Below are 26215 nucleotides of genomic sequence, written 5' to 3'. Positions count from 1 at the left end.
AGTGGGAGGCTATGCCAGCCGCCTCAAATTCACCCTCAGAGCAATTTTATAGCTGCAAATGAACAAAAGAGAAGGAGTGCAGAGGTTCCTGATTTCCATCATCAAAGCTCTGGACTGTCTCTAGGTAGGGCAGGGATAAACTCCCTTTCTGAAACCCCGAAGAGCTGATGCAAGTTAATGTAGACAAGACTGAGTTAGATGGACCAATGATGGCTGCCTATGATGTCCATGTTGCCTCCACTGTTGGCTGCAAAACTTGCCCCATAAGTATCTTTTGAAATCATAGCCTTCAAAACCAAAAGGGCAGGAAGGACAATTGATTTCATTGTATACAGCACCATTCATGAACATGGCGCTTTATGCAGTGGCAAAGCTGCATGCTCCGCTACTGGGGGCGGAGAGCAGGTGGGGGCATGACATGCATCCCAGGGTTGTGACGCGCATCTTGGGGGCGTGATGCGCTACCTGTGGGGTCATGGTGCCTGGCATGCGGGTGGCGTGTCCGGTGGGGCCACCATGATGTCACCCTACCGAAATAGTGGTGCCGGGGTGGTCCTCTCCCTCCGCACTCCCATTCCTCCACCAGTGGCTTTATGCAGCGGCCTATGTAACACACACAGATTCCAGCCTCAAGGATCATACAGCTTGATTGGGGGTGGGCAGGCAGGATATGTGGTGTGAACTACATGAGCACAATTAGTGTATGCAATAACGTGCTTACTGACTATAGCGCCTTCTCTGCATTTGAAGGAAAACCTCCATTGGAGCCAATTGCATTTCCTCATGTCTTCTCTTTGTATTTACACCATTAACATAACATCTAGTTTGACCATCGAGAACTACAAGTGGAAGGCAGCATCTGTCTTGACCAAGGACTCATCCACACTGAATTGGAACAAATGTCAAGCAGGTTTTCTGCAGTTTGGCTTTTGCTCTGATTCAGCAGTTAAACAGCGGGTTTTCCCAGGGGAAAGTGGTGGGGTAAACGGAAGACCACGCCGACTCATGCCTAGAAAAGCACAGGACAAGCAGAAATGTGGACGAAACCAAACACTCGCAGTGATTCTGTGGAGGAGTGTCCTTTGTGCAATAGGGTCTAGGGCAGCTTCAGGGGGAGGGGAGACATGCCAGAAAACAGACTGAAGCATCCAGGGGAGCTCCATTCACACCAAGTGCCTCCACCAGATTTTGGCCTGTGTACTCCATACCATACCACCTCTGGTTTGTATCAATGAGCTTGACTCATGCCATTTTAGATCCTTCTTCGCATCTACTCTTGCTTATAGTACCATGCCACTAATAGGAGCCTCTGTTCATGCTGTTAAATGTGTGATTGTTTATCAATGAAAACGCCAACGTTTTCTTATCCATTCATCCAGCTACATGGGGCACAACTCATTCATGCTAAAATCCCAGTGCAGAGAAATCCCATGGCCATAGCCACTCGGAGAAATTAGTACATAAACAGGGAGGACCATGTGACTTCTCGGCGGTGATAAGCATGTGTGCAACAGGTCAAAAATGCGCTGTTACATCTTTGCAAATTCCTTTTGGGAAGTTGCAGGGCCCTGACAGTTCATTCATTACTTCCTCTGTGTGGCAATGGCAGTGGAATAACTAACTGGAGTGGGGCTGGGGATCATATGACACAAGAAAAACATGTTTTCGTCACAATTCAACACGAAGTTAAGTGTGCTTTAGCCCATTCATTTATTTCAACTGAAGCATATTTAAACGTCGAGCTGGGTGGTGAGCATTATGCACACATGCAAGGTAAGCATGTTAGGGAGGAGGCTGCAGCCCAGGGTTAGCCAGTGTGGTGCCCTCCGTAGGTTTTGGGCTACAACTCCCATCAAAAGGAATCTGTATGTGCAATGGTCAGGGGAAACGGGAGTCACTGTTCAGCAGCAACTGGAGGTATCACCACATTGGCTACGCCAGTTCTAGCCTAACCTTTCACCGGACATGCTTGTTTTGAATGTGGAGAAACTGTTCTTTGTTGTTTTATTTACAGGAAGGAATGTCCATCTATTTTTTGCATCTGGAAGGGACCGTCATAATTTTTCTAACATGATTCTTGTGCTTTTTTGTGGGGCATGAATGCCATATACGACTGCTTTCAGACAAAATATCCAAATATTCTGTCATGAAGTGAAGACTGCACCATCTAAAACATACTCATCTAAGTTGGCCATTGATTAACCCATGTAATTGTCTGGTTTGTTGCAATGCATGTCCATCATACCATTTGACCTGTCAGCTATCATACGTCTATCGATCAAGAGCACATGGTAGTTTATGTGCATTCAATCCTTACCTAGAGTGGGTTGTTTTGTTATCATAATTTGGTTCTTCAAGGAAGGCAGCTGACACTCTCCTTGGTGAATATTTAGAGTAGATTCCTACATTTTGTTACAATTCACTTGCTTCTTTCTTATTTTTGCAAAGATTCATGGCGAAATTAATAAGCCAAATAGTTCAAATGTCTCATGTAAGGTTGCAGGTGATTCTTTCAAGGTTCTGCTTGGTCACTTAATATAACTGCAAAATAATAAGATTCATGTAAGCTACATAATGAGAGCTTTTCTGTCTCTGCATTTGGACAGAGCATCACATGATGCGTGTGGTTTGCAGAAATCAAATTATTTATATATTCCATGAAGATGATTCTCAACCTTTCAGCCCTTACGCCAGGCATAGGCAAACTCGGCCCTCCAGATGTTTTGGGACTACAACTCCCATCATCCCTAGCTAGCAGGACCAGTGGTCAGGGATGATGGGAATTGTAGTCCCAAAACAGCTGGAGGGCCGAGTTTGCCTGTGCCTGGCGTAAGGGCTGTACTTTTATTTTTCCACACCATACTTCTCACCTTTGCAGGATCAAACAAAACAAAAAGTTTCATCTGGTCACATTTGCAACTGTTTGATAGAGGAGCCCTAATGTGAAAGTCTGAATGTCTTTAGCAGCGCCAGACTATCTCAAAAACAAAACAAAACACCCACCCTTGGGCAAATATATCCCTTAGACAGCTTCACTTTCTCTTTCTTGCATTCAGAAATCCAAAAAAAAAGAACATTGCAGTTACTTTAGGATACAGTTGCAGAATTTTGTGTGTGTGTTGTCATTATATTATTATTTTCCCATTATTAGGGCAGTAAAGTAGTTATCTTCCACATTCAGATACATAAGACTACAGTGGTACCTCAGGTTCAGACACTTCAGGTTACAGATGCTTCAGGTTACAGACTCCGCTAACCCAGAAATAACACTTCAGGTTAAGAACTTTGCTTCAGGATAAGAACAGAAATCATGCTCTGGCGGCGCAGCGGGAGGCCCTATTAGCTAAAGTGGTTCTTCAGGTTAAGAACAGTTTCAAGTTAAGAACGGACCTCCGGAACAAATTAAGTTCTTAACCCGAGGTACCACCGTATAGGGACACTTGCATAGGATGATTAAGTGTGCAAAAGCAAATTACTTATTATTAAGATCACCCAAAACCTTGTCCAATATTGCTACTGAAACTAATATCACCATTTTGTTCTGCTGGTACAGACATAATGCTAAACCATAACTGTGCAATGCTTGGACTCTGACACATGCCAGAGGAGGACATGAGAAGCTTTCATATTTGGATTTAAGCTAACCAGATTTCCATGTTACAGTCGAAGTTCGGGAACTTTGGTTAGTTTAAATTCTGGTTAGTAAACAAGGCAGGATTATAAGCGACGGTTGATATTGGCTACTTTGAACTAACCATACTTCAGACTTGCGTTTGGGAACTCTGGTTAGTTTAAAAGCAAAAGTATCTGATTTCCTCCTCTGGCGGAGCCTGGGGCTTGCCATAGCTCAGGTATGTAACACTAAATTATGGTTTTAGCATTCTATCCAAACCAGGCCATGAAATGGAATGTCAATAGTATTCATGGGTTTGCTTTTCTGCTTCTTTTGCAGTGTTGAAATATAGGTTGACAAAATGTTTACTTTTAGCGTGTTGAAAATTGTTAGTCACTATCCAAAGCGCTAAGCATTAAGTATTATTATTACTTTCACAGATTTTGTTGTATTCTATGGAATCCAATTTTTCATATAAAAATGGAGTTTGGGGGCCACCTCTTTGAAAAGGTAACATTTCTTCTGTAGTTAAATGTACCATAGCCTTAAGTGCAGTTAGCTTTGCAGAGAAATGTATTTTAAATTTGCAAGCAGTAGGCATTATCTTGCATTCTTCCATGTGCGTTTCTTCCTGTAGTTTGCAGTGCAAATTCATAAACTTCACATCAGGCATCCTGCTGGGTTGGTTGATGGTTTAGGTGCTTTGAGAGTCACATGTGCATAACATATGGAAAGGATTAGGAATATTAATTGAAGCTCTCAGTCGGCAGGGCCATGGAGGACCAACAAAAAAATGTGAATTCCAATTTATTGTATGGTAACTCATTCACATTTGAATACCTACACTGCAATCTTTGTGGGCTGGCTCTTATGTTAACTAAACAGCATAGCTGACACTCTGCTCCCTACATCACTGTAGTAACATAGGCATTAGGACAGGCATAGGCAAACTCAGCCCTCCAGATGTTTTGGGACTACAACTCCCATCATCCCTAGCTAACAGGACCAGAGGTCAGGGATGATGGGAGTTGTAGTCCCAAAACATCTGGAGGGCCGAGTTCGCTTATGCCTGCATTAGGGAAACTACGTGGGTGGGGCATTTGGCACATCTACATTCCAAAACCATTGCCACTAAGCCAAGGGGAAGAGCAGCGATGTGCAAGAAATATCATCACGTCATGCATCCCTCCAATTGCATACATTACTGGAGGGGAGTAGGAAATAGACATGCAAAATAGATAATCATACAGCTTGGGTAACATAGGAATCTGCACACGGTATGCTTTCTTCTCAAGTGTCTTGACTTCTGTCTGTTTGTGAGGACTCTGTTTAATTGCTTTGGAATTCCTTTGATACTGGAAACCACACTTTTGATTTATTTTTCCCCTCTGGAAGGCCATTGTTTATGCAAGTGTTTCCAGGCAATGCAGCAATGCAAGAAATGCTCTTGTTAAATAACTAGCATCCTCGTGAACAAAAGGCATACTGCATCAGTACAACATCTCAGTGAAAGCTTACTTTTCTAATAATGTGAAAACATCTGCAGGAATTTCCATCTCTTGCCATAATTCCTCTGCAGCTCACAGAAAATAATAGCTTGACACACAAGTCCATTGAAACCTGTCCTTTCCGTGTGAAGGGCTGTTGCTCCACACTTAAAAGAGTTAGATTATTTCTAGGTGTTACAAAGTTGGTATTTATTCCTTTATTTCATGAAATTTATAAACAGCTTGTGGGATGGGGAACATATTTCAACAGGCATTATTTACAATACTTAACATTTGTTTTGCTCTTCCTTTTCCCCCCTAGTTCTGAAATTGTGCCTGGTGGGGTATACAAACAAATAAAAAGTGTTTTATTTACTTTTGTTTAGGACTAGCACTCACTGATGACATGATGCTGTGGCATGCTGCATAAACCGTATGTGTCATTCCACTGCACCAGTACCAAATCCCATTGATAAAGTTTATTTCTTGGGGTAAGGACATGGGTGGGAACAGAATATATGGGCCGGGTATAAATAAAAAAAAATTGGAAAAAATATTTATTTATATATTTATTTATACCCTGCCCATCTGGCTTGGTCTCCCGTTCCACTCTGGGCGGCTCCCAGCCAAATATTAAAAACACAATTCAGCATTAAACATTTAAAACTTCCCTAAACAGGGCTGCCTTCAGATGTCTTTTAAAAGTAAGATAGTTGCCTATTGCCTTGACATCTGAAGGGAAGGCGTTCCACAGGGCGGCCACCACTACCGAGAAGGCCCTCTGCCTGGTTCCCTGTAACCTCAATTCTTGCAGTGAGGGAACTGCCAGAAGGCCCTCGGCGCTGGACCTCAGTGTCCGGGCTGAACGATGGGGTGGAAACGCTCCTTCAGGTGTTGTTGTTGTTGTTGTTGCTGCTGCTGCTACTGTTTTGTTGTTGTTAAAGGCTCTGTGTATATAGAAAAGGAGAATTTCACAAGGGTTAGGGCTCAGTGTCCTAAACTCTACATGGATGGTACATGAAGATCATGTAATTCATTTCAGATCCACACAGAGAAAAGGGACAGCAGTACTGAAGTCTCAGGCCAAGCCTCCTAAGAACATCCAGAGACCCTGTCTGCTTGGTTCCTAGGATGGGGCCTTGTCTGTGGTGTGGCCAACACACAATTCAGTTCAGTATTCTGGTGAGCTTGTGAGGAGGAAGATGCCCTCAGAGCCCTCATGGCCCTCATGTGATGGGTGCAAAAAGAGGCCACGATAAGCAGGGAACCAGAGTTATGTGATGGGTGGTGAAGGATGGGAACTGAAAAAGGCCCAGTCACTGTGTATGTATTTTTTATTTTATTAACTACACATATATCTCGCCTTTCCCCCACAAGGAGCTTAAGGCAGTAGCATACAGGGTTCTCCCCATTTTCTACATTTTATCCTCCTAACAAGCCTGCGAGACAGGTTAGGCTGAGAGATATCTCTGGCCCGAAGTCACCCAGTGAACTCATGGCCAAGCAGGGGTGTAAACTAGGGATGTGTGAGGCATTTGTTGGGTCCTCTCTCCTCTCCCCACATGCTCCCTAATTTTGTTCTGGGTTCCTCTTCTCTCAATCTTCCAGAACAGATTTAAGGGGGGATGCAGGCCGAGGAAGTTCTATTGTGCAGCCTAAGGTGTTTGTGCTACTGGAACCATTTAGTTGTATGGTATGTCATTATATCTCAAGTGTCAAAGGCCAGGACAAATAAGTGTCTCTTCAATTTGCTTAAAACATATCTACAAAACACAATTTTGCAGATAAAAGCACTGAAAAGTGTATTTTGCATCAAGAAGTGCATATTTTAATTGTATGCTGACTTCTCATACATTCAAAAAAAAATCTGCAAAAATATGATGGTACTGAACACCAGAAATACTGAAATGGGGCAGAATTAGGCTAATCTGAATCTGAACCCAGGTCTCCCTGGTCCTAGTCAAACACTCTTGCTGCTATTACAAATTTCTCAAGGTCCACAGTGGCTTCAGTAGCCATACAATGATCTATGAAAGTCATGAAATATATTGCAGATCCAAAAAGAACTGAAAATACGTAAGAACTATACAAAAAAGGAAGAGTTTTGATGTTTCCACCTTGCAGGTTACATTGGCATCCAGTAAGTTTTGTAATCAAGATTAGAATTGTTCTGAAAATATGTCATGTAAGAATGGTTTATTCATACCTAGATGCTACATTTAGCTTATGAAATTGGCTCTTCATTCAGTAGGAAAGAGGCTGATTTTAGCATTCAGTGTGCTTGTTTTGAATGTCTTCAACATTTTCACTTGCTTTCACAATATTTCAGTTAGCTGCAAGATAGGCTCTATGACTTTGTTGCTAAGAATAAAAAACACAGTTTTGAAGTCCTCATAGCATTGAAATTATTTCTGTGTTGTTAGTTGAATTATATCACCATTTTCAAATCATGCTTTCAGTGTGTTTAAAGCTCATCTTAACATCCCTTCCTATCGACGCTGCATAAGAAATGTTCTCCAGAGGAAGACAAGAGTAACTGAAAAAAACAATGAAAGACATATGTTAATTGAACTTTTGTGAGTTGTTTTTTTTAAAGTGAAGATATAAAGGAAGTGAGAGGGAAACAGGACAGGTAACGCTCTAGGGAAGGTGTAACACGTGGGAAGAGGTTGTATTCCGACCATTCATTTGAAAAAGAAGAGGACATAAGCAGTCAATTGTTGTACTCCACTTCCCATCAACTCCAGCCAGCACAGACATTGGCCAGGGATGATTGGATCTGTAGTCCAACAACATATTTAAGGCTGCAAATTCCCCACCCCTGCAGTAGATGAACTCTTTACTAGGCTGGTAAATTACCTTTGAAATCTCACACAGAACAGTAACAAGAGTCAGCCAAATTTTAATGGATTGGAAATAACCCCTATATGTACTGTAGCTTTCTCTTTCCTAGGGAAAGGAAGGAGCAAAAATACTTATCCAGATCTGAAAAGAAACTATTGAGTGTAAAGGTACTGATATTTGATGAGATATCTCAAGGTGATGGGAGAAGGCAGCAGCTGCCCTTCTGAAAACATTTCCTGCTACACCAAACATGGCACCAGAAGCATAGCATTGCTTCATGAATTTCAACAATGTAATGAGCAAATAGAGTAGTGTAATAAATTTAAAATGGAAAGCCTGCAGATGAATTTGATTTCTTTCTTTTTTTTAAGAACCTCAGTCCCCTAACCTAGCAGGCAGGAGCCAATGAAGCTAAGATGGAAAATAGGCACGTTTCCAGACACCAGGCTGAAGGCCCTAAGATGCTCCAAGCATAGACCTTGGATGGGAGAAAGGTGCAGGGATCCTTTCCCCAATCTCTGCACCTGCAATTGAACTTTCCCCTCCGCCATGTTGTCCCCAGATCTGCTCCAGAGGGTTGCAGGGGGCCTGGTAGGAATTTTTATCCATTTGGCAATTTGACACCAGCCTGTTTTTCGCTTACCTCGTAGCAAATCGTCACAACTTTTCAGGTATTGTCGGTTAGGCATTGGAATATGTGTGGTCTGTTGGAGGGCAGGTTGTGGCCATCACCTACCTCTCCCTGTGTTTGGGTATTCCGTTAAAGGAATCCGGCGGTTGTGGATCCTGTCCGATGCCCTGCTGGTGGCTAGGGTCATGGCATGACCCCCGGTGATGTCTGGGGAAGCTTCCAGCTGTATTTGCATCAACAAGCTCCTCCCACTGGCGGTTAACCCTTGAATGACCCCCGCCAAGTGGGGAAGGGTCATGTATAGATTGTTTGATCCAGTGCCTAAGCCAATACCACTCGCATGTTGTAACCAATAAAAGTTGTGGCCTTATTTCGCCCATTAACATAAATGCATGTGTCCTTGTGTCTTAATTATCTCTGCGTGGGTGGCGGGTCTTCGACTCACAACCCCTAGAACAGATATAGAGTGTGTACATGGGGAGCAGAGGGGGAGAAGGTTGTACAGGCAGAAATCCTTGCACTGATAGAATAAGTGACTTAGAGGTATATTGGACTGCACCCTTTGTTTCATTATGTGTGTGTACATACATCTAGTTATTTGACAGGTCTCAGTGAAGCTGGCTTAAGTAATTGGTTTCTGGCATGCACGGAAATGGCCACTATAAACATGTGATTTGAAGCTGCGTGCCTTTACATGAAGACACTTGTAAAACGTTTGCGATGGAGGCAGAGCCACACTTTCCCAAACTGTTGCTCTATCCAATACCTTCACATGAATTTTCAGCTGTGCCTCAGAAGTGAAATTCTGAACGCAGCCGCGCCTGTGAAACATTTGTTCCCTTTTCCCATCGTGGCAAAGAGGTGACTAATGTGGAGAGATCACAGATTCAGAGGACAATTTTGAACCTGAGGCATTTGTGTAGTGCAAAACAGCTGGGCGATGGAGGACAATTACCATGCCCTTTCTTTGCTGTAAAGGGTTGATTGGGCTAATGAGGACCTCTGCCTCAGGGGCTTAATAAGACTAGTTTATAATGTGGTGTTAAAAAAGACTAGACAAATTCATAGAGGATATGCCTTCCAGTAGCTACCTAGCCATGATAGCAAAGCGTAAGTCAGAATTAGAGAACCTGAGGTCCTCTAAATGTTGGGCTACAGCTCCTATCATTTCTGACTGTTGACTATTCTGGATAGGACTGTTGGGAAGGCTGCCACAAGTCTTTGCTGTAACTCCAGTAGAGCAGGCAGCTCTCTGAATCATAGCTGTCAACTTTTCCCTTTTCTTGCGAGGAATCCTATTCGGAATAAGGGAATTTCCCTTTTTAAAAAAAGGAAAAAGTTGACAGCTATGCTCTGAATACCAGCTGGTGGGGACAAACTTCATTTCCTTCTGGGGGCATCTCACAGGCAGAGCTCTTCTTGTGTTCTTAACCTTTAATCAGTCATGGCTGGGGATAGGAGCAAATTTGGTTTGGATAGAAAGGTGCCACGCTTTTTAGCGGCTCCAAGCAGCTTGGAAGCTGTTCAGGGTTTAAAAGAAAAAAAGAACAGCCCTCAAACTACTTCGTTCAAGTTTTGAAGTACTGCGTATTCTGGAATGTACTGCATTCCAGCCCACATATTTCATTGGGAGCGGCGGAAGGGGTGGGTTTGCTCCAGAATGTGTATCAGCCTGAAATCCTTCCCCATCCCGACTGGATGCTGCAAAGAATACCTTTGTGTCTCCCCAGGTGGTGAGAAGCAGATTATAATAGGTCTTTGCCAAACTTGTGATTCTAAGTAAAGGCAGACAGGGCCTCTCTAATAGAAAGCAAGTCACAGAAACACAAGAAGGATTCCTCTCTCTCTCTCTCTCTCTCTCTCTCTGTGTGTGTGTGTGTGTGTGTGTGTGTAGGGGGTGTATTCATGCTGTAACGCTTTCTTTCTCCAACTATAGCCATTTTAAAATGCACAAAACAAAGTATAACGATTTCATTATAATTGGCGTTAACCATTCTTAATTCAAGTACTTGTTACTTGGCTAATTCCAGAGTGTTTCTTTCATGTGCGGTTTTCATTGATGAAAATTATGTCACTAAGGCTCGGCAATTGTTTATTTTATGCAGCCGTATATTCATGGGTGTTTCAGGGCTCTAAGAAAAGAAAGTAAGTTTTAGAGGGTAAAGTGTTTGAATGGGGAAGCCCTAATGTTTTGAATGAGCCTAGTACAGTTAAAGTAATTCAGTGTCATGAAGATATTCACAAATGTTAAATAGGCAACTCACTCTCATCTCGGTTAGTCATTGTGAATAGGCGAGTGGACATTTATTTCCATATATCTATCAGTATAATATATGAGATGGAGAAGGTTCATACTCCCAGTAGAGATGGGTGAAGTTCTGCGTGTGCCTGCACACAGACATACTCACACACATCTGCCTGCCTTGATTTAGCATGGCTTGGGTCTCTCTTGACCTTTGGAGAAGAGCTCTTCATAAAACTACACTCCTTGCAACAAAGTCTTCTGAGCACATTTAGATTACCAGTTTTGGGGGCTGTAGTTTCTTATTCCCCCTGCTCAATGTACAGGAGGAACATTTCCCAGCCTACATGTTAGTAATACAATGGGAGTTCAGAAGAGCCCAAAGTTTCAGCCTCACCTACCATTTTCCCTCTTTCCCCATATATACTCTACTCTGACTAAACCCACAACTTGACATCTTTAGGAAGTTTTGGAAAGGGTGGGTCCAAGGCTGTCTCCAACAGCCAGGTTATAGTGATTCAGATTATTATTATTATTATTATTATTATTATTATTATTTAGTGATTAGGTCAAAGAGGGTGCCCTAGCAACACATGAGCTAGAAACAGGCCAGGTTGGCTGGGGTCGGGAAGAAGGGGGCAATTACAGTATATACAGCCTTAGAGCTCACTTCCCTCCTACAATCCCTTTGTTTGCCTTCCACCTTGGAGAACAGAGATGCGCCCACCGTGATCACAGCAAGTGAAGTCACTTGACAGCCACGGTGGCAACTCAGGTCTCTTTCTTCCAGCCTGCTGGAAGCTGTAAACAGAGACATCTGAAGCAGCAACCGAATGGATCAGCAGCAAGTGGTGACCAGAAAAGGTCAGAGCAGTGGGATGAGTGGACAGAAAAAAGGATAATATTATTCATTCATTCACATATACCATTTAAAGCCAAAAACAGGCTTCTAAGTGGTTTGCCACACACAGAGACACAGACACAGACACACACACACACACACACACACCCCACAAGTTACACAAACATTAAAATACATTTATCTTTCCTTGAGCATGCCAGCACAGGCACAGATTCCATTGCTGCTGCTCCTTGGCTGACAAGTCCCTTTTCATCTCTAATCCCACTATCCCTGTCCCATTTAGGTCCCTTTGTGCACTGGGGACTTGGCAGGGGATGCAACTTGGAGGGCAAAGAAGGGGAACAGGCTCTCCTTTTTACCCAGCTGCTCTGCTGCTTAAGAAATGTGGGAGAGAAGCAAAAGGGCATTGAGAGATTTATTTTTCAGGGCTGGTACTGGTTTGTTTGTTTGTTTTTTTGAATTATTACAGGGAAATCTAGATGTACTTTTTTCTTTTAAAAACCTATTGGGGTGTCAGTTCCTTTATTTCGTGTAGCACGCAAGGCTGCACCTTTGTTTTGCTCAGGAAAAAGAGGGCCCAATTACACTTTCAATGAGTCCTCCAGTGTCTGAATGGCACCCTAGATTAGAGATGGTTGCCATTCACACCATAGCCAAGAAACTGACATCATCATCCATTAGATCCGATCATGTGAGTCCCATCAAAGGATACTTCAAAGTCAATCCATTGAAGCTATAGTGTGGCAAGACTGTATTCTTTGGCTTCAATTTCTTTCAGAATCCACTACTTATTTGTATTGCGCATTTGCAATAGTTTTCAGTAACTATGTTTTCTCAAGCAAATATGTCAAAAGGCTGTGAAGAAGCCAACATAAGTTATAATCACTGAAATGTATGGCTGCTCTTGTGAAGATTGCACTTACAGCTCAGATGCTAATTTCCTTTTGAAAAGTTTAATAAACTGAAATTTTGAGAATTTTAGAATATTTAAATCATTCTGATTTGTTTGCAGAATTTCACAGCTGCAAGATCTTGTATAACATTGAGCAAAAGAATTAATCAAACTCTGACACAATAGAAACACACTTAATTAGAAGTCAATTTTTTGGTGTTTAATGGGCATTAGATTTCCCTGAAAACTAATGAGGAAAGTTATTAAATGTAAAAGAATCAAATACTTCTGTAGCATAGGTCAACTTTTGCTGGTGAGAGTCATGTTGATTTCTATGAAAGAGAGGGAAGCACATGTTGAACTCAATCATACCTGTACAACTCAATTCTCATAATTTACTCATGCATTCTTTAGTAGGATTTAGTTACTGAGAATGCCTTAAATTTACAGTGCAAACTGTGTCACATTAGCTAGACTGAGCCCTAAAAATTATATCTGTGACACTATCAAGTAGCCTGCTAAACATTTGGATAACCTTATTGGTCAAAATGCTGGCATCCATCTGTTTCAACAGACAATCTCTGGGGGTAAAGTCAAAACTGCTGGAGAATGTCAGCATCTGCTGTGACTGCAGAGACCAGAAACTCGTAACTGCTACCTCCCATGCTGTTTTTGGTACCGTGGCATCAGCAGAGTGATCTATCTGGGGCACAAGCAGTATGGAAGTCCTGGGCTGCCCAGAAGACAAGATCCCCCTCGCTGATGTGAGCCAAATGAAAGTAAAGTAATATATTTGGCACCAGCTTGGTGGCAAGAGTTGCTAGAATGAGGCATACAAGATATCTTAGGGACTGTGTATTTGTGTAGAGTTTACTCCTTAGCCTTTTCTTCTCCTGAAGATGTTCCCCCCCCCCCAGGCAGTGGGGATGGATTTTTCCTCAGAGTTTACTCCCAAAGCCTTTCTCACAAATAAGTATAGCTGCAAGCCAGCAGAGGTTTAGGATCAGAGTTTTCCTTCTCCGAGATAGGCTACCTTGTTAGGTTGACGAGGCCCATCTGTCTCTCATTTCCCTCTAAAGCACATGCAGAAACTGCCTTCTTGACAGTTAGACCCACTGTTACTCCCGTCCACTCCATCTGCCACAGTCTGTCTTTGCATGCAAGTCCCTAACTCACTGAGGGTTTGAGACCCATCTGCTGCCCTCCCCTGGTTTAGCTAGCCAGGTGGGAACTGAGTGCAGGGTGGGGACTGAAGCTGGACCAACTAACCCAGAAGGAGCATGATGTGTCCCTCACCAGAGGTACTACCCCCCCCCCAATAATTAGTTCAGTACAGGGTGAAATGTAAGGATACTAATTAGATCTACTGGACCTCCCCATTTGGCCCACAACAGCATTTTGGCCAAGCCATGCTCACCTGTCCTGTAGTTGATGTCGTATATCATATAGACTCTTTGTAAACTGTTTGCTAAGTGACTGTAATTTTAGTAATTAAGTAATAATTTCAGCGCCATTTTTCTTTGTAGTGCACTTTTAAGACGGTTGTTGCATTTTTCCTATCTGACTGATACGTGTTCTTTGTGTTCTGTCAACAGACCAGCCATACTCATGGTCTCCTCAGCACTTCGATGAGGAATCATATTCTCCTGTTTCAAGGAACATGAAAGGATTATCTGGCAGTCACAACCAGCCACAGCTATGTTCTGCTCATACTTGTGGTTTAGCATCCCCTGAAGATTGTGAACACCCCCACGACCATCTTCACCATGGCCAGGAGTCAAGGCAATCATATCTTCTCAGCCCCACGGAGAGCTGCCCGATGGACCACCATCGCTGCTCGCCGCGAAGCTCCATCCATTCAGAATGCATGATGATGCCCATGGTTATGGGCGATCATATGTCCAGTAGCACTTTCCCCAGAATGCACTACACCTCACATTACGATACCAGGGACGATTGCACCATGTCTCATGCTAACACTAAGATTAACCGGATCCCTGCAAATCTGCTGGATCAGTTTGAGAAGCAGCTTCCCCTCCACAGGGATGGCTTTCATACTCTGCAGTACCAGAGGACCTCAACGGCCGCCGAACAACGCAGCGAAAGCCCAGGGAGAATACGTCACCTTGTTCACTCAGTCCAAAAACTTTTCACGAAATCTCATTCTTTGGAAGGATCTTCCAAGAGCAATGTCAACGGGACAAAGGGAGATGGCCGAGGAGATGACCACCACCATGGACATCATTCTAAACATAGCAAAAGAAGTAAAAGCAAAGAGCGGAAACCTGAGAGCAAGCATAAAACTGGGATGAGCAGTTGGTGGAGCTCCGACGACAATTTGGACAGTGATAGCACTTACCGAACACCTAGTGTTGTAAACAGGCATCACCCAGACCATATTTCTCATTGCTACCCTGAAGCTCTTCAGGGACATTTTGGGGACCTCTCCTTAAAGACTTCTAAAAGTAACAACGATGTGAAGTGCTCGGCCTGTGAAGGGCTTGCGATGGCCCCTGATGGCAAATACATGAAAAGGAGTTCTTGGTCTACGCTTACAGTAAGCCAGGCTAAAGAAGCTTATCGCAAGTCATCTCTTAACCTAGATAAGCCTCTAGTTCATCAGGAAATCAAACCTTCCCTGAGGCCATGCCATTACCTTCAGGTAGGAGCTAAATGTCATCCATATATGAACTCACTGTTATAAGACCACTGGACCACTGGAGGGTTGTTGTTGTTTTTTATGTGCATGCCTTACATGAGTTATTTGTTGTCAAATTCTCTAGTTTTGCACCTTGGAATAAAACATAAGAAGGGAAAAGGAAATTAGTTCTTGCCAATAAATAATTTGTTCTAGATGTTCAGAATAATCAATACAATACAATACCTTTATTGGCATAAATAGAACAGTAAGCATAAAATCATCAGTATATATTAAAATTATAGAGCATACAATATAAAAGAAGGAAAAGGGAATCCCCACTATTATACAGGCCAGAGCTCCCCAGATTTAACTTCAAAAATCCTGGTCAGAAATTGTGCCATAACTCTAGTCACTTCCGGAGAATCATCCCTCAGCAAAAACTGGGCTACAAGTTGTTTATTATGGGGGACCCTGGGCCATATAGAGGATATTGTGGGATCTTCGCGAAAGATATTGAAAAGAGGACAATCCAGAACCATATGGACTATAGAGTCAGGTACATTCTGACCGCAGGTGCAGAGTCTGTTCTGGAAGGGAATACCTCTAAACCTTCCGGATAACACTGCGGATGGAAAGGCATTCAAACGCGCCAGCGTAAATACTCTACGGTGTAATGGAGTGACCAGATCATAAAGGTAGTTAGGCATCATTCCATGGTGGGGTTGCAGCCCCAGATAAGCAGAGGAGCACACAGAAGGCTGCAAAGGATTAATTTTTTGAATTCATTGTCTAGCAGCCTCTGCTTGATTAACATAAAGATGTGTGCTTTCTCAAGTAACAAAAGGGAATCCACTGAAAGGCCTATTTGCCTAAGTTTAGAGGTAATGTCCGAGAACCAAGTGAAGTTATGTTTGTCTCTGAGTAAGAAGGTTAGTAGACTTTCTGGCTCTGTGTTAAAGAGAATTTTCAGCCAATATTTGAAGGTAATAATCCAACCCCTAGTTTCTAGGAGGTTTTGGCCCAAATCTGCACACATAGCCAGATATGAGACACATTTTGGGACTCCTAAGATTTGCCTAAGGAAGGATGCCTGGGCACTCTCGACTTTGTTGTTATAGTTGGTTATCCATAAAGGGATCCCATAAAGAAGTTGGGGAATAGTTTTTGCTTTATAGGCTCTAACTGCTGCTGGAACAAATTTGTTACCACCAAGAAAATAAAAACGTTTAATTTGTGCAGCTGAGCATTTAGCTATATTAATTGTTCTGTTTCGGTGGGTCACCCATTTTAGATTGTAATGAAAGGTGATTCCTAAATATTTAAAGCACTCCACTTGTTCAATTTCTTGGTTACCAATGAGCCAGTTGGATGGCTGCCAACGTTTTGAGAACACCATGATCTTTGATAATCAAAAAGGAAAGAGTAATCAAACTGGTCGTGTAATAGATCATCATTCAAACATAATCCTATTATCATATCACTGCTTTAGCAATTTCACAAAAAAGCTTCTTCTTTACTATTTCTTTAAGTTATCTTTAAGATATCTAAATGGTATCTTCAGCTGATATTTGGTTTTATTTATTTATTTTTACAACCCACAAGCATAGACTAGTGATGATGAGCAGCACAAATCCACTCCCTGCTCTTTCATGAGCTGCTAACCCCCAAGCTCCTCATTGGCTTCCCTGAGTGGAGTCTGCGGAGTCTTGGATCTTCCATTGCTGCTGTCTTTGAATAGTGTGCATGTTGCGTGCATCTAAATTCTGCCTTGCTCAATAAGGGATAAGTACAAACAGTACCTACTGCGTTCAGCTCACCGCGTACAGAATCCCAATACCATCTCTTAAAAGGCAGCTGAAAGTGGGTAGGCGGCTTGGGGAGCTTAGAGCAGAGGAAGGGTGCTTAACCTTTCCCCCGCATGCCTCTCCTTTGCTACAAATAGCCCCCTGCAGGATTTTCTGAATGCCCCTGTCCTCCTGCCTTAATTCTTCAACTAATTTCGCCTTTCCCGAAGCTGCTTTTAAATATGCCATTCAGGCTTTGTTACACACACTTGAGTGCAATGCGTAGTAGTCAGGTTCTTAGTTACATCTATTTTGTTCTGATATCATACGTTTCATAGGAAAAGGAAATTATAGAAGCAATTCTATGCATACTTAATTGCAACTCCCATGGACATGTCTGCCCCCACTTCCCAATATAGTCCTGGGGCATAAACTGACATGATTCAGGTGATTCATAATCAGCAGGATCTCCTATCTGAAGAAGTGTGCGTGCACACGAAAGCTTATACCCAAAACAAACTTAGTTGGTCTCTAAGGTGCTAATGGACAATTTTTTATTTTTTTTTATTTCGACTGTGTCAGACCAGCATGGCTACCTACCTGTATCTAGGAGGATGTCCTGTTGTTGTTTTTCAGTAATTAGCAACTCAATATACTTATTTGAAGACAGTGGCATAGTGTGGGTTGCCAGTGCCCAGGGCCACGAGGAGCATGGCGGGAGCTAGGGAAACGGACAGAATATGCATGCACATTCAACTGCCCAACAGCATCCATGTCACCCAGGGAATGGCAGCTGCAGAGATAAGAAAAGAAGAGCTGTTCTGTTATCGGGAGAGGTCACTTCCTGGTTTGCATGGAGAAGCCGTTTTCAACAGAGCCCAGAGATGGAAACACATAGCTATATTGAGGGAGCACCGGGTGTTCAAATTTGAGCTGTATTATGCAGTCACAGCAAAGGAAAGGAAAGAAGCAGGGGCGTCGCAGGGTGGGGGCGGGGGGGCGCCCCTAGGTCAAGGGGAGGTGGGGTGACACTTTGGCCGGCCCCTCTCACCCCGCCCCGCTGAAAGGAAGCAGAACAGGCGCATTGAAGCGCTTGCTCTGCTTCTTTTTGCCCTTTCCTCCGCTTTTTTTCGGTGGGGGGGCCCGACCAGCGAGGGGGGGTGTCAAACCTGTCACCCCTTCCTCGCTAGCCACCACCCCCTGCCGAAAAAAAGCCTCGGAAAGGGGGAAATTCCCCCTTTCTGCATACACGTGCATCGTGACGTCATGATGACGTCACGACGCACGCATCGTGCCCCTCCCCCAGGGGGGTGCCTCTGCGCTGCCGCCGCCCCCAGCAGCACTGAGGCTAGCTACGCCACTGGAAAGAAGATAACACCAAGCCCGTATGGTATCCTGGCCATGGTCTCCCATAGTATATTGAGTGCAGCCCTGCATAAACATGCATATGATTTGGCTGTTAGATCTTATGTTAGAGAGGCCTCATTGCCCAGTTGCTATCATCCATCACTGTGTTCAAACTGCTTTGATTAACCTATCACTGTTTGAGTCATTTGGTCTGCGATGATATTTGCCAATAATGTTTGCCTAATTTATACAGAAAATGTGTAAGGCTTGAATAAATAATCAAATGCAGAGAACTTCTAAGAAATACCTGGAAATGTATCCTGGCTAGCTAAGAATAATTCACAGAATTTTGAACATATATTTTAAATAATAATATTAATAATTTTATTATGTATACCCTGCCCATCTGGCTGTCTTTTCCCATCCACTCTGGGTGGCTTACAGCACATAAAAAATTGTAAAATATTAGACATACTTTTTTCCCAATACAGGGTTGCCTTCAGGTGTATTCTAAAAGTCAGATAGTTGTTTGTTTCCTTGACATCTGATGAGAGGGCGTTCCACAGGGTGGGCGCCACTACCGAGAAGGCCCTCTGCTTGGTTTCTGGTTTAAAGTTAGTTTCGAAAACAACAGTGCACCATCCTCTTAATAGTAAATTTGAACCCAAAAGAAACCTACTCTTCATTTTGTGATATTTGAATGCTCATTACTGGGACAAACAATGTACTCAGAGGCACCGTGCACAACAAAAGATTACAAAGTAGCCGCTGGAATGCTAAATAATACATACAGTAAATAATAATAATAATAATAATAATAATAATAATAATAATAATAATAATAATAATAATAATGTCAGCATTATTCTGATGTCATAATTCAGAATGAAAAAAATAAATTTTATTTATTTAGAAAATAAAAAAATGGAAGGTGGAGTAAATGTGAGGCTGGATCTAGCAGAATTATAGGTGTCCACAGAAATAGTTCGGGGAGTAGGGGCAAGCTCTTTGATGTGCAGCTGCAGATTGCTGGCTTGAGTATATTCTACAAATAAACTCCATGCACTATTACATGTTGCTGAAGAGAAACAACAAGGAACAACGTTGGGTTGTGCCTGCTGGTGATTTATTGTATTGCATGAGATTATACATTTCAGAACTAATTTCCAACAAATTGCTCTGTTTGTCCATTTAACAGTAACAGTGTGAGGCACTTGAAAGATGAAAGGCTTCAATTTGTCCACTGAACAGCATTACTGTGGGAATCTAAACCAAATTAAAAATCGTTAAGGCTGAATTTCACACCCTTTACACTGAATCTGCCTTGGTTGTGGTGAAACCCTGACATAAGGTCTGAAACCAATGCTTGTCTGTCCATACCGTAATGGAAATTATACAGTGGCACCCCGTTTTTCGCACGCAATCCGGAACGGGCGTGCGTAACGCCAACGTCCCCCAAACCCCGAAAACCCAGAAGTAGCGTAATTTGAGTGCTTCTGCACATGCACGAAGTGCGCAGAAGCGTTCTGTGCATCTGGGGGTTGCGCGCACATCACACACGCTCCAAAAACGCTTCCGGGTTGCGGGCATTCTTAACTCGAACATCCGCAACCCGGGGTGTGCGCAACCCAGGGTTCCACTGCAATGCAAAATGGATTGGAATCTTTGAGGGTCTGGGGCAAAATGCTCTATAACTTTATTTTGTAAATTTCCCCTTGGGAAATGTATCCAACTTTTCCTCTGTGGACACTCAACCAAAAGCTAGACAATCAGTCTTCACTCATTGTTGAACATACACATGTCTTCCACCCTGCCCAAAGCGCTAAAGGATCATGTACTTGTGCATGGTTTAACTGAGAAGGAACGTGCCATAAGGGTAGCCATAACAGGAAACAGTTTGGCATGGTCCAGTTATTCAGGAAGGCTCATGTTGCCTATGGCACACAATAATAGGTGTATTTCTTTTGCTAAGCAGGTTGGTAATGAGTCCTCAGCAAAGTAATAAGCAAATCCAGGCAGCCATGTAGATGAACAGCTCATAGAACTATTATGTGGATTGGTTGGGATCAAGGTCTCCTCATTAGCTTCCCTTGGATGTTTCATTATTTCCAGAAACACTTGTATATGTGCTCTCCTTCCCATTATATCCAACTTCACAGATTGCACAGCTTGGGTGACAGATTCCAGGATCAAATAATATTTGCTTATAATCACAAGACAATTGATGAAAGTTGATGTTTGTGAAGTGCACAACATGAAAGTTGTCTAGTCTTCATGTCGCTTAATCTAGTGCTAATTGCTTGATTTGCAACACAGTGCTTATGTAATTTTCTGTCAACACACAGATACTCTTGTATTTTTGAGTGCACTAAGTTTTACATAGCTTTGGTATGGGTATTAGATGCCATCATTGGATGTTCTCATGGGAAAATATAAGATGGCTTTAATTGGGCCAACTGTAGTACAAACATTAGTTACACAGCTAGGATAATCTATTGTGTGATTAATTCTATGAGATGAGGAGTGGGGAAAGGTTGCCTGAGTATACAGTAGATTGCCCTGATTTGTGCTTCAACCCCATATTCCTTTCCTACCATGATTGAACAACCATTGTATTCTTGTCCAATTAACATTGAGATGCAGTCCAAAGTCAGAACAAGTATTGAGACTGAAAGGAACTCAATAAATTCCTCATGTACAGATGCATTTCCATCACTTTCTTCCACAAATTGTTCACCTGGAGACAGTTGTTCCACACCAGAAAGACCTGCTGTTTCATCTTCTAAAACCAACTACCTCATGCAAGCATTAGCCTTCATAACAGTATCTCCCGTCAACAGTTGGCCACATTTTGCAGATGTGTACGGTAATTAGCATTGCTTGCCCCAGTAACCAAAAGTTCATGCTTAATTATTATTTTTTTAAATCCCCTGCCTCAACATGAAAACTGTAAAAGGTCCGCCTTGTTACCTGTGGAACTGGTCTTACCATGAAGAGCAAGGTCCTGCAACACACAATACACAATGGTTGATATTTTAGAGTGCTTATTTTCTTTTATATCGCATGCATATGGCATATTAAGTTGTTGTTCAATTGACATCTTTTTCCTGTTCATGACAGAAAGGAAGTTAGATGCATCTTCATGTGAACCACTATGCCATCCGCTTTGTGAGTGCTCTCTTGTAGCTTTGTTGAAATCTTCGTACTTGGTACAAACTTTAGCGATCAGTGTGCCCCATACTGCTCATAAATTGCAATGACGGCATATAAAACAGCAGAGTATTCTAGCCAGTGATAATATTTGGAAACCCTTGGACCCGTATTATCATGCCTGAATTGATTACTTTCTGTAGGAATGCAGCATTGTGTAAACAACTAAAACTTTAGAAGATCTGATAGAGGATTTGTTTTTTACATGTAGTTCCCTATATCCAGCTTTTCTGTTGGGGTGTTCTCATGCCTTGACCTTGCCTGTACCTAGATATTTTCTGCTTCTTTTGTGGAAGACACATTGGGTACTATTTAAACAATTACAGTGGTACCTTGGTTCTCAAACACCTTGGTACTCAAACAACTTGGAACCCAAACACTGCAAACCTGGAAGTAAGTGTTCCATTTTGCGAACTTTTTTTGGAAGCCAAACATGCTCCGTTTTGAGTGTTATGCTTCCGATTTGAGTGTTACGCTGAGCTCTGTCTGTTTTTGCTATTTATTTTGTGGGGTTTTTTGCAGCTTTTTTGTTTTTGTTTCTGTGTGGAACCCAGTTCAACTACAGTGGTACCTCAACTTACGAATTACTTGACATACGAATTTTTCGACTTATGAATGAAAAAAGTGCCCACACGCCTACAGTTTTTTCAATATGCAAAGGACATCCGTTGGCGGTTTTAGATGGGGTTTACTTGACTCACCAATTTTAGATGCGGTTTACTCGACTTATGAATTTTTCTGAATTTTTCGTTTCCAATGCATTCCTATGGGGAAATTGCTTTTTCCGACTTACGAATTTTTCGACCTACGAATGTGCATTCGGAACAGATTAAATTCGTAAGTTGAGGTACCACTGTACTGATTGATTGAATGTCTGACTGCAGTACATGGTTTATTGCTTTCATTTTATGAATCAATGGTCTCGTTAGATAGTATAACTCAGGTTAAATTGCTATTTTAGGGGTTGTTTTTAAAAGTCTGGAACGGATTAATCTGTTTTGCATTACTTTCTATGGGAAAGCACCCCTTGGTTTTGGAACAGACTTCTGGAACAGATTAAGTTTGAGAACCAAGGTACCACTGCACTGATGAAGTAGTGCTCTACAATTCTATGATTCTATGTCAGCTTGGATAGTACATTCAGTATGTGTCTGGGGCTTACTGGCTGTTACCTGCTTTTTGGAATAGAGCACACCTGGAGGAAGTTTAAAAAACACTTCAAAGAAATGTACAAACAGAAAGGAAGTACTAAACTTCCTCCCACCATTACTACTCCCACAACTATTTGGGAAATGCAATGGTAATACACTATTGACTTGCATTTTAAAGTAATCTTGCCTATATATGAATGAATGACTCAGCCTGAAAATAAGCCCCGGCCTGGTGGAATGCTCTCTCACAAGAGACTAGGGCCCTGCGGGATTTGACATCTTTCCGCAGGGCCTGCAAGACGAAGCTGTTCTGCCAGGCCTTTGGTCAGGGTTCAGTCTGATTCTTTTGCATGGCCAGGTGGAGTCCCCCGAACCCCGGGCAGCCCCTGAGGGAAATAACGACACGTGACAATGTTCTATGGGATTAAATTGGCCACAACTTTATTAATATTCAGATGTAGGGAGACCTTGGCTCAGGCATTGGGCGTCTATCCTTCCCAGCCCCCAGCCGGGGTTCTGGGTAATTTCAGGGTTATCCAGCATGAGTGGGGAGTGGGCTAGCTCTGGAGAACATATGTTCAAGCAGATAGCCGCCCCCCCTGTTTGCCGCCGCTGGAGGGGGAGGGCAGTGACGACCTCAGGGCATGTGGTCAAAGCCTCCCCCTGAGACCCCTTTATCTGGAACCCTGTTATCGACGCCGCAATGGGGGCAGGATTCACCGCCCCCCAATTCTGTAGATGACTATAGGATTCCGCCCAAGGCCTGTAACCACCAAAGTTGTGACGAATTGCTACGGGAAAGGCGAAACCTGCCAATGCAGGGAAAGTCCTTTCCGGCCCTTCAACAGCGACCTTGTCGTAGCAGCACCTGCGTGCCTGTGTGGCTGTGGAAAAAGTGTAGTTAACCTGCAACATAAACGCCAGTTGAGGGAGTGGAGGGTGGGGAAGCTCTGAATCCAACGGCTGCTTCCCAGGTATGACTCAAGCTCTATTGTGTGTACTGAATAATCCCTCCTTCTACCTGGCCGATCCCCCCAGCAACGCCTTCCCAGCCAGGATTGGGCGGCTGCTAAGTAGGTGGAGTTCACAGGTATCCAACCTGGGAAGGCGGTGCAAGACCCCAACTGCCAGGAGCTGCACCATGATCCAATGGGGTTACTCGCGACCGCGCAAAAGAACAAGCATTAAAGAGGCCTCCTAGCCCGCTCACAGGTCCTTTATAAGACCAGTAGTAACAGCTGGCCCTGGAGAATATTAACCATTCTCAATTTTACCCATGGACTGCCATCTGTCCAGATTTTAATTTGATTTGAACTAATTTTAAGATTTATTTTAACTAATTGATTGCCTGTTTTTATGTTCTTATGTTCTTTGTATACAGTCTTAGTTTCATGATGTTAGCCGCCCTGAGCCCGGCTCCCGCCGGGGAGGGCGGGGTACAAATAATTAAAAAGTACATCCACTAAAAAGAAATACTGTTTTTCTAGCTCCCACTTCCAAATAATAACTCTGAGTTTCTCCTCATACAGATACTAATCCAACGATCGCATTGAGAGCACATTTACTAACATAAAGTCAATTAAAGTATTTTTAAAGTAATAATCACTCAATAATAATCAGACAGATAGTGATTATCTTGAACCTTTCCCAAATGTAATTTGCTTCTTGGCAGACATTTTATACCAAGCAGAAATCTCTGGGTTCAGTGTACATGCATATTGCATTTGACATGAAGGGTTAAAAAACAACAATGACAGAATACAACTGATGGTCAGCCTTAAGTTTGCATGTGTTTTGAAGTGGTTTTTAATCTATTATGATGCAGGCGTTGCTTCTGTCATGAGTTTCGCATGCTGGACGTCAAGCACTATAATGTCATACAAAGTCCTTTGTGTGTTAAACTGTATATATAAAGATTTAATATCTGGAACAGGAAATGGCTTTTAAAAGAAATTATAGATATCAACACTTGTTACAAGTAGGTAATTAGAGTAATTATTCCCAGTTAGCAGATGCAAACTCTTCAGATGGGATTTTTAGGCACCAATAACTATTTGCACAAGCTAAAAGGCACTTTGATGATTTTCAGTGCATGTAGACAGATTTTTGCTGCTGATCTGGGGGGGGGGGAGAGAGAGAGAGAGAGAGAGAGAGAGAGCGAGAGAGAGAGAGAGATGTGGTATAATAGCCCTTTGAAGTATATTGCATTATACTTCAAAGAGTATAATAAGAGTATAGTAAGAGAAGAATTTCCATACTGAAGAGGCTGAATTCTTAAGTAACATTTCAGATATAAAAATGACCATGATCTAACTGTGGGACAAGCATATGAATTTAATTTCTGTAGGTGTGTTGACATATGTCTGTAGCTTGTTTCTAATGTGTGTCCCTGGTGGGAGCATCATACAGATAGCCAAATAGGAAAGACAGCATGTGGATGATTCATGCAAAGGTCTATTCATACTATATTAATATAGAAAATGCAAACTTTATTGCAGATGTGGCTAACAAGGTTGCCCTCTAAATATTTTGGACTCCAATTCCCACCATCCCTGACCGTTGGCCACACTAGCTGGGCTGATGGGAATTGTAATCTACAATGTCCAGAGGGCAACCCCTGCTTTATCAGGTGCCCAAAGCAAGACAACCTGCCCCCTTGCATTAGGGCACAATTCATGCCCATTAAAGGCAGAGGAAGCTGTAGTTGAATCGGATGTGGGTTGCATAAAGCATGTAAAGTATCAAGCAGTATACAGGCAGCTCCCCATTTATGTGGGGGTTAGGTTCTGGGCCTTGCATGTGTTGCGTGTCGAGGTCCCCAACCATCCTCCAGGAAATAACTCACACCTCAGACATTAATTTTGGTTTTGTTTTTGGCATACATTTTGGCCACAACTTTATTAAAATACATGATATGTGAGTGGCTGCATAGGCATTGGTTTAGACTATCTGTCCCCACTGGGGACAGAACTGACGGCCGTCAGTAAAGGGAAAACACTTTGGGGAGAGAATAGGAGCCGGGGGACAGACCCAACAACTCTCCCCAAATGCTCCCAGGGGCTCTTGCGTGGCCCTGGCCCCCGACCGGGGGATACGGACAAAAGCATGGTGAGCCCCTGGATTCCTTTAATGGAATTCTCATGCAGCAGCAGCATTGGAGGGGCAGACACAGCCAATCATTACCCCTCCAGCGATGAACATGAAAACCAATGCCTAACCGCCAAACTTACAATTTGTGACTAATTGCTACACAGTAGGCGAAAACCAGAAGGCACCAGCCAATCAGCCAACTGGAAAAATTCCTACCAGGCCCCTGCCACAAAAGCAGACGACCCCATGACAGGCATAGCAAGGTCAACGCAGAGGCCTAATAAACAAGGGGGGAGGGGGGGTGATCCGTTGCACGTAGCAAAGAGGAATAATGCAGGGCGTGCCAAAGCTTTTAAACCCTCAGTCTGTCCATCAACAAATTGCAACATGAGTTTCTCCCCAACAACACCAAGGCCCCAAT

At 42.8% G+C, this 26215-nt stretch overlaps 1 protein-coding gene across 2 annotated transcripts in view; it reads left to right on the top strand.

The window, feature by feature from the left end:
- Positions 1 to 26215, top strand: part of DLGAP2 (DLG associated protein 2) — a 157999-nt gene that overhangs the window by 50995 nt on the left and 80789 nt on the right. Inside the window, exons 2-3 of one of the 2 annotated variants that reach the window (XM_033143004.1) lie at positions 4054 to 4123; positions 14167 to 15233. In XM_033143004.1, coding sequence (XP_032998895.1) covers positions 14232 to 15233 — 1002 coding nt within the window. In that variant the 5' untranslated portion in view covers positions 4054 to 4123; positions 14167 to 14231. The remainder of the gene's footprint in view (positions 1 to 4053; positions 4124 to 14166; positions 15234 to 26215) is intronic. The other variant, XM_033143005.1, reaches the window with a different exon arrangement.

This window comes from Lacerta agilis, chromosome 3 (assembly GCF_009819535.1).
Source record: "Lacerta agilis isolate rLacAgi1 chromosome 3, rLacAgi1.pri, whole genome shotgun sequence".
Classification (NCBI taxonomy): domain Eukaryota; kingdom Metazoa; phylum Chordata; class Lepidosauria; order Squamata; family Lacertidae; genus Lacerta; species Lacerta agilis.
The sequence above is the reverse complement of the archived record's forward strand: the minus strand, read 5'-3'. Positions and strand labels throughout refer to the sequence as shown.